Raw genomic sequence first — 13,885 nt, forward strand, 5'->3', positions numbered from 1 at the left:
CTACCTTTTCTATCCCCGATCATTGGAGGAGAAATCCTTCTAGGCTGAAGCAATTTTTATTTTTGTTCCTAGCCAGAGTGCCCCTTTTTGGGGAGCTGGATTTTCCCCACATTAAAAATCGATCTTGTGTCTAATTTTTCCCCTCGTGGGGAGACAAGTAAATAGGAACACTCGAGATGAGAGCAGTTGTCCGAATAATTCAAATAATACCTATAAACTTTTCAGTTTTGAGGAGGAGGCTATTTTAAAAGCAATAAAAAAGAAAGTTTAATTGTTATAGAGAGGGGGTGGGAAGATAAGCAAAATAGAGGAAGTGAAAGTAGTCAAATTTTCTGTTTAGTTTTTAAAAGCAGCCCATTAGTGTGTGTGTGTGTGTATATATATATATATATGTAATCTTCTCCGAATCTCTACAAAACAAGGGAGATAACCCTGTGTTCAAAAGATATGATTAGTTTAACACATGTAAAAAAAATAAATTCTTCAATATTTTATTTGTGGTTACGTCATAACAATCTAAAGTTTCCTCCAGAGACCTATTAACTTTTTACCACACCCTTCTCGACAGAATGTTTAGCAATATTAATTTGTCATTGTACTTGTTATCCTTGTATTCACCATTTCGTATGGATTTTAACTTTAAAATAAACATCTTTAAGTTTACATCCTTCTGTTTATCTCATAGAAAATGCCTTTTTATGGAACAGCTTTGTTTATATATATTTTTTCATCTTAGCTGACAAAAAACAGTATATGTGTGTGTGTGTGTGTGTGTGTGTGTGTATATATATGAATAAAAATAAAATTAAAAATACCAGTGATGGTTGACGTTACGTTGTTTTGAAAAAAGAAAAAACGAAATGAATTTATGAAATGATCAACGTTTCGTCCCTCTTGCGGGGGACATCCTCAGGATATTAAAAGGAAAAATGAAGAAGAAGAAACCGATCATAGACCATACGTAAGTGAAAAGGAAACAGTGTTAGAATCCTACCCATATCGGGAAGGAAACTATAAATCTGTGTGTATGGGAAGGTTGGGTTGTTCAATGTCTATATATATATACACTTTTAAAAATACGTTATTTAAATACCAATGCACACTTTTTTTTTTAAAGTGTGCATTGGTATTTAAATAACATATTTTTAAAAGTGTATATATATAGACATTGAACAACCCAACCTTCCCATACACACATTTATAGTTTCCCTCCTGTTATGGGTAGGATTCTAACACTGTTTCCTTTTCACTTACGTATGGTCTATGATCGGTTTCTTCTTCTGCATTTTTCCTGCGGATGTTCCCTGCAACAGGGACGAAACGTTGATCACCATTTTATAAATTCATTTCGTTTTTTCTTTTTTCAAAACAACGTATATATATATATAAGGACGAACGAAGAATAAAAAATCGTCCCACAAAGTTATCATTATTTTCATGGCAAGTGCTTGACTGAACTCCAATCTATGGTTCTCTCTTGCCAAACTTTCAAAAAGCACACTCGACTAGTTACAACCGTTATATACGATTTCCCCCCACTCTCTATCTGTGCCTAAGTCTAAACGTAGATTCCATGAACAAAGCTTCATTCCCAGAACTGCTCGTCTATGGAACACTGTTCTACTGGCCTGCTTCCCAGCTGAATACGACATAATAGCCTTCAAATTCAATGTAAACAAGTTCTTTTTAAGCCCCCCCCCCATAAATAATCAAATTCTGCCCAATTTACACCATTAACAATTACTACACTACCATCTTATATTCATTAACCCTTATCCTTGAGTGGCCTTCGGTCCTTGATAAGTGATGTTTCCCAAGTAAAGAAAACAAAAAAACATTGAATTAAAAAATCATATTTTATAAATATACTGAAATATCTATTTGGAAAAAAATGAACGTGTTTGTTCCTTTTTTGATAGTTTAAATTTTAAATAATATTTTTATTACAAAATGAATGGAAATGAAAACTTCTTATTTTGAATGCATTCAAGAATCTCTATATAAAAGTCCCTGTCAGTTAGTCTGTCTGCATCTTTAGCATTTGTTTTCCTTTTGTCTATCACGCATTTTCTTTAGTCTGTCACGCCTAAGACTTTTTTTTTTTTGCTCTGCCACGTTTCAATCGAAATAATATTTTCAGAGATTACATAATTTGAAGTTATTTTTTTGATGTAAGCAATCCTTTTCTAATGATCGACCTGTTATGTTTAAGTTTAAAACAGCCTTTTCTTTGATCTGTCATGCTCAAATTTGAAATAGCATTTACTTTGGTCTGTCAGACTTAAGTTTAAAATAACATTTTTATCACTAATTTCAGAGATTGAATGATCTTAAATTATTTTTGATGTAGCCAAGCATTTTCCAATGATCGGCCTGTTACGCTTAAGTTTGAAATAGTATTTCTTGTGATCTGCAATAGATTAATTCAAAATATTTTTTTCTTCGTTTGTCACAATTCCAAGTTTGAATTGGCATTTCCTTTCGTCTGTCATAAAGTTGTTTAAATCATAGTTTTAGTTTCTCATGCTTTCTCAAAAAGATGAAATTGTAATTTGGTGTAAAGAGATCGCCTAATGCGTTTGTAATAAATTATTACTTAAAAACTATGTTTTCTTTTATTTTTTAAAGTCTTTCTTTACTCTTATAGATAAATAAACATTCAAATAATAAAAGTGTCACATGCAATAAATGTTTATTTTTTACAAATGAAGATCCGTTGGGTTTGTATATGTATATTTGTTCACGAATGTACAACTGTGAATTACACTTTTCAACTTTGGACACGTTTGTGCATGTTTAATTTGGTTCCAGTTCAGAGTTCAACTAAATAATACAGTAAAATCTTTATGATTTACATACTCGTACCTGTCACAGAACAATGATGTCATATTCCAAAAATCATATTATAAATTGATCACATAGTTTTTTTAATTTTTTTTTTTTTTAACAAAATCAAATTTTATGAGGAAGCGAATCTGTCCACCATCTTTAAAATTCATCACTTGTTACCTCCCCTTAACAACCTCTCCAGAAATACAGATCAAAATCAGCCGTATAATGGCTACAATTAATAGTAAATCACTAGAAATCATTAAAAAAAATAATAATTTTTTATATATCTATAAAAGTGAGAATGTTTTTGTGTGTGTAAGGACAATTCTCAAACTATATACTCAACAAATTTTTTATCTACAGACTTGAAATTTAGTATATAGGATATTCAGACATGGGGGAAACTTTTTAATCCGTTTTCATCTGGAAAAAAAGGGTTGCTAAGGGGGTCAAAATTGAAAAGATTTTGTACGTGGGAGTCATTGGATTTTATCTGTTTGCTGTTTTATGAATGTACATGTGTAAATAGTTTACATTACAGATTACTTATGTTAAGAATAAGTATTTTTAAAGACAATTTTTAAAGATCGTGTCATGTTGATCTTAACTTACTGGCTTTAGGTTTTAGTTTCGATCTTATGCATATGTCTCAGTTTTTGTAGTAATTAAAATGTAATATTTAAGCATATTTTATGATCAAGCACTGCCAGTCAGCATGATATTTTTCTATAAAAACAAAAACTTACTTGATTAATTCATGTGATTTTTGGAATATGCCAGCTTCGCCGGCATATTCCAATAACAAAGATGTTTCTGCATTTTTTTTTTATTTTTTTTTTTTAATTAAGTTGAACTCTGGAGTTGCATCATTAAAGAAAAGAAAAGAAAAAAGTTTTTTTCCAAGAAAGACAACTCTTGTGTAGAGAATAATTTGTTATTTCTTATCTCCCTTTATAGGTGCAGTCGGTGGCCCCACCACCTCCAAAGGAATCGCCCAGAGTTACTGAGATTGAAGAAGATCGAATTATTCTGAGACCCATTGGACCCGGCGTTCAAACTCTGGAGCCTGACAATATGTCTACGTTAGGTCGACCTACAACCCCTGCCTTTCCTGTCAGTCCTGCATCGAGTGTCGGTAAGTCAGCTTTTGCTTTGCCAAACTTTCTCGATTATGCGCGTTTTTTTTTTTTTCTTTTTATGCATGGAAGTTTTTTTTTTTTTTTTTTTTTTTTTTTGCTCTTTTCTCTACATGAAATATATTCCTTTTCAAGTGTGTGATGTCCGAAAGAAACTTATCATTCGAATTCAAAGAGATTTCCTCATATTTTTTTTTTTTTTTTACTTTAGTTAAAAGAATAAACAAACAAATTTTTAAAAGGGCAAATATTTATTAAGTTATCTGAAGATATATAACATTAGTTTATATATTGCCATTATTTACATGAAAGTGGATAAAAAGGCAGAAATGTATATATAAAAAGAAATGTATCATTCGAATTCAAAGAGATTTCCTCATATTATTCCAATGAAGTCCAGGCTTGATGAAGAAAAGTTGAAAAATGTGGCTCAATCCAAAGAAAAGGTTGATTCGTCAGATGTATAGATACTAGTGTACTGTTGGGCTGATTAATTGAAATCAGAAAAATCCAAAGAGTGGGGTATCGGAATCGGAAAAATTGATGCCTATTTTTCGATGCCAAAATGATCATTTTGTCTTTTTTTATTTCATTTTGTTTAATCCAAAATTTTCTATTGCTTGTAATAATGATAAAATAATGAATATTTATTGATTTTGAAATACCAGTAAAGCTAAAATCAATAGATCATCCCTCGCAAGTGTATTTTGACGTTTAGGAAAATATCTGCATATTTAATGTGTGTTTTTCTACGAAAATCAGGGAAACTAACAATCTTATAGTTAAATAATTAGAGATTTATAAAGAATTAGATTCGAGACTTTAGCACAGAATCAGTAATTGTATCGGAATCGGGAAAAATATTGAAATCGTCCCATCACTAATAGATACACATAAAAAAGTATAACAGAAATTGTAAAAATCTAAGTGGTTGAAAGATAAATCCCTAATGTGAAGATGGCATCCTAAAATTGCGGCAGAAGATTTTTCCACGAGAAACGATACTAAATGAAAAAGTTATTATTAAGAGAAGAATCCCGTATGCTCCCATTGGCTGAGGAAAAAAAAAAATATATATATATATATATATACTACCAGATGTTTCCCAGCCATAAACTATGCATAAAGATTTTATTTTAATTCATGCAGATTTCTTATTTATTATTATAGAGCTAATTCTCTATTGATTTTCATTCAATGTATTGTCATTTCTGAAGTAGGTCAGAGATTACATTAGGCACCGCCAAAACTGGGGGGGCAAGTAAGTACTTTTTGACGGACCGTCTTTTTAAAAATCTACCAAAAATCAGGTAATTATCCGATCAATACGAAATTTTCAGCGATTATTAAGAGAAGAATGAACTTTATAACAGTGTGCTTATTTTTCATAAACGATATTTATATATATATTTTTTTTTTGCTTACAAAACCCCCCCTTGTTTTGAAGTGGGAACAAATATGCTTAAAATAATCATCTGAAACTGAACAAAACATATTGTGTTGTTGTAAGGGACAGAATTACAGATTGAAAAAAAAAAAAAAAAAAAATTGTTTGCATACCTTATTTTGACGTCTGAATATCAGAACTTCGATTGTGTTTAATTATCCCGATTTTGAGTTTTGAAGTGTGAAATTCGGTGAATATGTTAAGTAAAATAATTAATTGAAGTTAAGCAAAACAAAAAAAAAAATTTTTTAATATTTATACGAAAAAAGCCATTTTAAAATCTTTGATAAATAAATTAACAATTTTTTTTTTAGCGAGCCGAATAATGCATGACCATTATTAAATAGGGCATGCTTTGAAGAATCGATACCAAAAAAAAAAAATTCAATAAATATTGTGCCCTTTGTGTTAAAAATAGCATCATTTTTTTCGATCCCGTTTGAAAACATTTGCCGTCTTTCGACTACGGTGGACCAAATGCGCTGAAATAAATTTTTTTTATTCTGCTTTAAATTGCCCCCCCCCCCATTTTGGGGAGCCTGGCCCCCATACACATACAGATTAAAAACCAAACTCATACAAATGGTCACCCATCTGGTACTGGCCAGCCTCAGCGTTAATAATACATTGAAATTTTCGTCACTGAAAAATAAGTTTTTTTTGGCCTGTTTGGTCTTCCATAGTTTGCTTTTTATACACTACAAACGTAAACAATGTCGATCTAGCCTCTAGATAGACGCGAAGTAACTGGTTGCCTATATGAATAAGTGGAATTATTTGAAATCCAGGTAGTTATATTATGATATTTTTGCATATTCTCATAGAAAATCATCCTAAATCTTAGTTAGACAACAAATAAATGAATAAATTATTTCAAAAACCTTTTTTTTTTAAATATTTATGTACGTTTTTTGTGCAAGACAAAAAATGTCAATTGTTAACTTTTTGAGAAAATTAAACATTTAAAATTTAATTAAAAATAGTAGAAAAAGTTTTACATTATTCTGTTTTCTATATGATAAAATTCAGGGTTTTATCTTTCTGGAAAAAAAAAAGTTATTCAGAAATAATGGATTTTAATAAATGTAATTTCGTTTTAAAAAACAACAACAACAACTTGATTTTTCGGCCATTTTTGGCGGTGCCTAGATTACATCAACTGAAACATAAAAATGGCACTCAAGATCAGAACTGTAGTCCGAAGAATCTTAATAATACAGTTAATTTATTTGCTCAAGAAATGTAACACATCTCTCTATCATTTCTCATAAAACTGTTACTTGTATCCCAAAAGCTAAATAACTAGTGTTGGAACAATTAATCGGAATCAGGAATCGAAAAAAATCGAAACATTTTATGGAAATCAAACAAAAATGTTTGTCTATTTTCCAATGCAAAAAAAAAAAAATGACTCTTTTTATTGCTTTTCTTTCCTTGCTTGTGTGTAAAACTTAATTTTCCATGGCTCGTATTAATTACGAAATGATCAATATTCATTGACTTTAAGACTACAAGTAAAACGAAAATCTATAAGTCACAATCATAAATGTATTTTTACATTTGCAAAAATATATATGCATAATACATGGATTTTTGTGGTAATATGAGCCACCCCCTCCCTAATAAAAAAACTCTATATGGAGAATTTTTTAAAAAATTATAATCAGTAATTTTATTGGAATAATATAGGAATCGTCCAATCACTAGTTTTAAGTCTTGAATTTATAAATTCCAATATTATATTTTTCTTCATATTTATAAATTTCTTCAGATTGTATTCTAATTATTATTAACATAAACCACAGTTCATTTAACCATAATTATTTTTCTTATAATTTCATGTTATGAAAAAACTGGTTTTAACAAAAATTAAGTTAATATATGATAATTAATGTCACATTTTTTATTTGGTCTAGCGTGAATATTATTGAAAATATCAATGTTTAATATCTATCTATCTATCTATCTATCTATATACACTTGTGCCCGATATTATTCATACCCCTCGGATCTTTGAGATTTCTATAAGAATATTGCTCAAACCAGAAGGTAGACAATATTAAAGGGATTTCAAACAATAAATCAAGCATAAGCATTTAATTTAAACTCAACAAATAAATAAATTATGCAAGTTTGAAACAGTATACAAAGAAAAACAATAATGGCACTAGTTCAAAATTATTCATACCTCTCTTACTAATAGTCAATAGCATGCCCTTTATTCTTAATAACTGCCTGTAACCGTTTTGGATATTTATCAACAAGGTTTTTACAAGCATCAACACTGATTTTTTACCATTCTTCAATGCAGTAGTTCTCCAAATCCCTCAAATTTCTAGGTTTCCGCTTTTTAACCTTAGTTTTCAATATGTGCCAGAGGTTTTCGATAGGGTTCAGGTCGGGACTCTGGCTAGGCCATTCCAAAATATTAATTTGATTATCCTCAAACCATTTCTTGACTATTTTGGTAGTATGTTTTGGATCATTATCCTGTTGAAGGACCCAGTTTGGTCCTAAATGGAGCTTCTCCGCATCCTGTCTAATGTTTTTCTGGAGTATCTCCAAATATTGCTCCTTCTTCATGGTTCCATCTATCTTGACCAAACTACCTGGACCACTAGCCGAAAAGGAGCCCCAAAACATTAGGCTACCACCACCATGTTTCACCGTGGGTATGGTGTTCTTTGGGTTGTAAGCTTCTCCTTTCTTCCTCCAAACGTAAGAAGCATCCATATGGCCAAACAATTCAATTTTTGTTTCGTCAGTCCACAAAATACTTGAGAAAACGGACTCTGAAGAATTCACATGGGTCCTAGCAAACTTTAGACGTGCTGCAAGGTGTTTTCCGGTGTGCAATGGAGTCCTTCTTGGTCTTCTTCCTTTCAGACCATTTTCATGCAGAGTCCTTTGCAATGTTTGCCTTGATATTTTTATGCCAGAAGACTCCAGATTTTCTAAAATGTCCTTAGTAGTGGTGGTTGGATTTGCATTAACACTGCTTACAATATCCCTGGTGGCTCTAGCAGACAGTTTCCTTTTCCTTCCTCTACCAATCAAGTTGTTTGTTGTGTGGTGGCTCTGGAATTTTTTGATGATGCTCTGTACTGTTGCTGTAGGGACCTCAAATTTCTTGGAAATTGACTTGTAACCTAAACCATCCTTATGTGAATTCACAATTTTAGTCCTAAGATCATTACTAAGCTCTTTTTTCTTCCCCATTCTAATAATTTTTATTCTTTTATTGGTTTTCAGTTGATATCATTTTAATTTCTGAAAAATGCAAAAAACGAAATGAAATTAATCAAAGGTTGTATAAAAGCATTCAAAATAAGAATCAAACAGGAAACAAACAGTCAGAAACTCGATTAATACTGAAAAAATAAGGGGGTATGATTATTTTTGAACATTGCAGATTTTATAAATAGCTGTATATTTCTTTTATTACAAGTATCCCGAGATTTTAAAATGACGAAAATGATCAGAAGAGGTTTATTAAGAATATGTATCAATATGGACGTAAACAATAAATTCTTACAAAGTTACACCTAATAAACTCAATTTTCAAGGAGGGGTATGAATAATATCGGGCACAAGTGTATATATATATATATATAGATATATATATAAAAGTGAGAATCTGTATGTGTGAGGACAACTTCTCAACCTATATACTCAACAAATTTTTGATCTACTGACTTGAAATTTGGTATGTAGGGTATTCAGACATGTGGAAAACTTTTTAATCAGTTTTATCCGAAAAAAAAGCTCCCAAGGGGATAAAATTTTTAAATTGTTATGTGTGTGTGTGGGGGGGGGGTTATCGAGTTTTTATCTGTTTGTCAACTGTTTCACGCGTTGATCATTCACATTATGTTAAGAATAAGTAGGTTTGAAAACACTTTTTAAAGAACGTTCCAAGCTGGCCTAATGGTTATCATACTTGACTTACTGTCTTTAGGTTTTGGTTTCGATATGAGCTCGAGTATTTTTTTTTTTTACTTACAAGAAGTGAACTGTTTAGAAGAAGCGTAATATTTACATGCACATGTCTCAGTTTCTTTTTTTTTTTTTTTTTACTTCATTTTTTTTGTTAAAGGAATTTAACGTTATGTTTAATGCCGGGCAACACCAGGTACATCTGCAAGTCTGTTAATAAAGCAGATTATTTCTGTTATATTTTTATAATGTTAGGCACATTTATATATGGGTTCCACGCGTTGTATGCAGCCTATATCGCAAAGGAAACCAAGACAAAAAATAACTCGGACCCACTTTTTCATGCAACGACAACAATATTTATTTCCGGGTATTTTCCCAAATAAAACACGATTCTGAATGTGTTCATCTTCTCTGACGTCTGCCCTTCTGAACGTCGTTTCGAATGTGCTCTCGAACCTACTGAACCTGGTCGTCGCTCTGTACACACGGCTCGATATTTGCATACGCGCGTCTGCATTCTGTTGCAGTTTGATATTCAAAATTCGACCCTCTGGGTCACCCATTGAGCTTGGGTTAGATTGTTTGAATGAGAAAGAAGTGAGTTGGGCAAAGCCAGATTAAACTTTTTTAAATAAGAAGACAAAATCCAAAATTAGTTCCTTTTTTGTTTACCAGGAGCCACTGTGCCCATGAAAATGAGTTTTAAAAAATTACCCAGTGAACCAAGTGCAAGCAAGATAAGAAAAAAGGTCATGCTTGAAGAAACGGTTAGAATCCTAAAAAAATATCTCGGTAATAGTCTCTGAAATAACAAGTGAATATCTGACATCCAGTAAGATGCCCCATCCCCAGCAAAAAGAAAAAAAAAATAGTTTGAAAAAAAATATTAATTAAAATAACACATAAAAGCTTTTAAAGCTCAAAATTGTTGAATTTAGCACACGTGGATCTAGAAATTGAACATCCAAACATTTCAATGCAACAAAGTAATTTCATAGACAAAACGGGACCCGGTGGGTCACCCGTTGAGTTTGGGTTAGATAGTTTGAATGAGGAAAAAGTGAGTTTGTAAAGCCAGTTAATTTTTTTTTTTTTTTTTTTTAATTAAATAAGAAAGACAAAATAAAAAAATTTTTCAGGGTTAAAGTCAAAAGTTATGGTTGGGACTTTGTTGTACGCTCGAATACCCGCTTTGCATATACCCGAGCATACGTGCGAAGCGCGAGTATCTTTGCTCTCACAGTAATATTTTAGTTTGTTTTTAATGGACTGTTTCAATTTCATAGTTGTATTACATTTCACTATTAATAGACAGGTTGTTCTTGGCCTTCGGGCCGAGATCAAAGTGTAGCATCTGTTCTGCAGATGCTGCACTTAAGGTAATTTGTCCCAGTCAATGGAGGGGAACCCTCTATACTGGGACAATTACTATTTTTGGACCCAACCAGAGTGCCCCTTTTCCCTTTTTTTTCGGGGAGCTGGTTTAACCCCACATTAAAAACGACCTCGTGTCACATTTTGCTTTGGTGGGAAAGCAAATAAAAACTAATAAAAGTTAAAATACCAAGGGACGTAACTCTGTAGTCAAAACAACCTCGAATTGAAAAACCATGTTGGATTTCAGAAGAGTTTCCCATGGGTAGCTATTCTGTACCTGAAGATGAAGAATTTTCGGTAAGCATGTTTGTGCCTGTACGATGCGTATGACAGAATTTTTTAGCAGACGTACAAACACAGACACACACACTTAATAGATGAATATTTGAGGAAATCTCAAAATATTATATTCAAGCATGTTTTTTTTCTTATATTTTCATCTAGTTTTTACATGTTTGTTTTTTGCTTGTTTACTTGTTTGTTTTTTGTTTGTTTGTTTACTTGTTTGTTTTTATTCCAACCAGATTGCCTTCCCTTTACTTTGTTTTTTTTTTGTCTTGTTTTGTTTTTGTAGTTTTTTTTTGTTTTTTGTTTCTTTTTTAGTGAACTTTTGAGATGCGCTTTGTTGCATGCTTAGATTGTAGACAGTTTTGTTTATTTGATTTGTAAATGTTTCCTTTATTGTAGCCATGACCCCACCTTTCCCGGTGTCTCCAGGTACACCCTACGTGAATCCAGGCACCCCCTATTACTTGTCTCCTGTTAATACTTATATGAGTCATGGTCACCCAGGTAAATCACCACAGTTTACTGTCCTTTACTCATACATGCATATATATATATATATATATATATATATATATATGTATGTATCACTCAGTGCATTTCTCTGCCAAATGATATACTTTACTTATTCCCTGTCTTTCCCCACACATACCTTTCTGTCTATCCTTATTGACTTCTCAGCTACATGCGTTTTAGCCACACAGATTTTTTTTTTTTTTTTTGCTTGGCTAACTAATTACCGTCCTGGGCTGTCTTAATATCTGAAGCTTTTCTTTCTATTTATTTATTTAAAAAAAATAATACTTTTTTGCTTTTTATATAATTTATTTTTCTTTTGATTGATTTTCAAAAAAAAAAAAAAACTTATTAACAATAAAACTTTCTTCTTTCAGCTTTTTATTGTGAAATGAAAATCCTTGTGCTAGTCAAGATTGTCTGCTCCTTTTGACTTCCGGTTTCTGCTATCTATTTGACATGATCAAGCAGACAAGAAAGCCATTCTTGACATAGAGAGAGAGGGGGGGGCTTTCATGTTATCTGAGAGGAAGATAAGCCTTAATCAGAAGGGACCATAGTTTGCTTATTACTGTCGTACTCTCTGCAAAGCAGAAACTAGAAGTAAAAAAGAGCGAACACTCTTGACTATAAGCATTGTCCTGATTGGGTTAGATTAGTTTTAGACAAAGATAATTTCTTTTCTGGATTTAACGTCTGTGTATTTGATTTTCTTCATTTAACTTTTGCAATATTTTCTCTACTCTTCTACGATTTTATATCCAGTTTTTTTTTTTTTATGAGTCTAAATGCCAATTATACACTTTTTTTCATTGGAAACTTAAAACAGTTGTAAGACTTCTTTTTTGTTAAATTAATATTTAAAAAAAAAGGGAAAAAAAGACCAGCATGCAACACCGGTTTAAAAAATATATCATTTTGCACCTCATCTAGTTAAGTTGTTAAAAGAAAGAAAACTTTGAAAGTATTTATTGGATTTAAATTTCAATATTTTCCTGTAGATTTTATTACAAAACTATTCTAAATAGCATACATTGTTTCATTTGAATTATCTTTCAAAAAATGTAAATATTTTCTCAAACGAAATTAAGTGCCAATTTTTTTTTTCTTTAGTTTACAATATTTTGAGCAAAATTATGTTCAAATATAAACTTTATAGAATAGTTAGAGCATTAATTTATACTATATATAAAAATTTAGGTCAGTTATAAGGAATATTTATTTAATCTTTTTTTTTTTTTTGATTGAATAAAAGATGGAACTAGTTGTATCCTCCTATTCTACATTTTCACATTTTATACCGAAATTTATAAATAACCTAAGATGGGGCTGATATACTATTCTCATACCTTCCCATTATTTTTAATGTTGAAGGATGAGTCTTCTCGCTACTTCGGTTAATTGGAGACTTGGGTAGAAAGTAACACACAAGAATCCGTTTGTGACAATCAGCTCAATACTGGCACAATACCTATCGGACTGAGGTATGCTGTTTGGGAATTACCTAGGAGTTCCACCCTCCCAGGCCTTGCTACCCATCTTTCGGGTGGGACAAGTTTTTTGCTTGTTGCCTGAGGCACCCCTACCAGAGAATGCTGATTAGGATGCCCAGGCAATTTTTGCTAGGCCAGAGTGACTCTCCTTTATGGGTACTGGCTGGACATCCTCACTTTCCGACCTTGTGTCACATCTCGCTGAAGTCAGCAGCAAGTCAATATCTGTTATTAGATAAATCAAAACAAGGAGTTGGTTATTGGCCTAGTGGATATTCATGCCAAGGGAGATAAGTACGAAATTATAAGTTATTACCAAAAGAGATAAACTTCTTCCCACATTTACCTGACCTGATTTAAGATCTAGTTTTTAAGTAATTAGAAAATTTAATCCATTAGTGCCCAAATTTTTTGGGTTTAATTTATTACCAAAAAAATATTTTGTAAATAGAATATTATTGGATACTATATAGGTAAAAAAAAAAAAAAAAAAGAAAAAAGAAGTTATCTACTTTTGAGTTGAAATAAAATATTATTGGCTACTGAATTTGTAAATAAATATTTATTACAAAATTTTGAGAAAAAAATGGAGGCGCTTCTACACTATTGGGGACGAAATTTCGGAAATCGTAAAACTGAATTTCACATGAAAACAATGGTATCTATGTATTCCTCGTATTTTTTAGATGATTATATAAAAAAATTACAAAAATAAATAAGGTAGAAAATTATTTATTAAAGAAAATAGAATTTGAAGGACACGATCGTATTTGCTTATGTAAGACACAGGAGAGTGCACAAAGGAGGTAATTTCCTCCTAATAATTCTTGGACAGTTACAAAAAACTTATATATATATGT

The 13,885-nt window shown here is 31.4% G+C and overlaps 1 protein-coding gene across 50 annotated transcripts in view; it reads left to right on the forward strand.

Moving 5' to 3' along the window:
* The window catches only part of LOC145291925 (tensin-3-like), a 1,436,242-nt gene that overhangs the window by 1,272,882 nt on the left and 149,475 nt on the right, over positions 1 to 13,885 (forward strand). For 45 of the 50 annotated variants that reach the window (XM_080137783.1, XM_080137795.1, XM_080137786.1 and 42 more), the window contains 2 exons: positions 3,790 to 3,967; positions 11,419 to 11,523. In XM_080137783.1, coding sequence (XP_079993909.1) covers positions 3,790 to 3,967; positions 11,419 to 11,523 — 283 coding nt within the window. The remainder of the gene's footprint in view (positions 1 to 3,789; positions 3,968 to 11,418; positions 11,524 to 13,885) is intronic. The other 5 variants (XM_080137791.1, XM_080137803.1, XM_080137794.1 and 2 more) reach the window with 1 other exon arrangement.

Source organism: Euprymna scolopes, chromosome 13 (assembly GCF_053919585.1).
Source record: "Euprymna scolopes isolate OS-2025 chromosome 13, ASM5391958v1, whole genome shotgun sequence".
Taxonomy (NCBI): Eukaryota; Metazoa; Mollusca; class Cephalopoda; order Sepiida; family Sepiolidae; genus Euprymna; species Euprymna scolopes.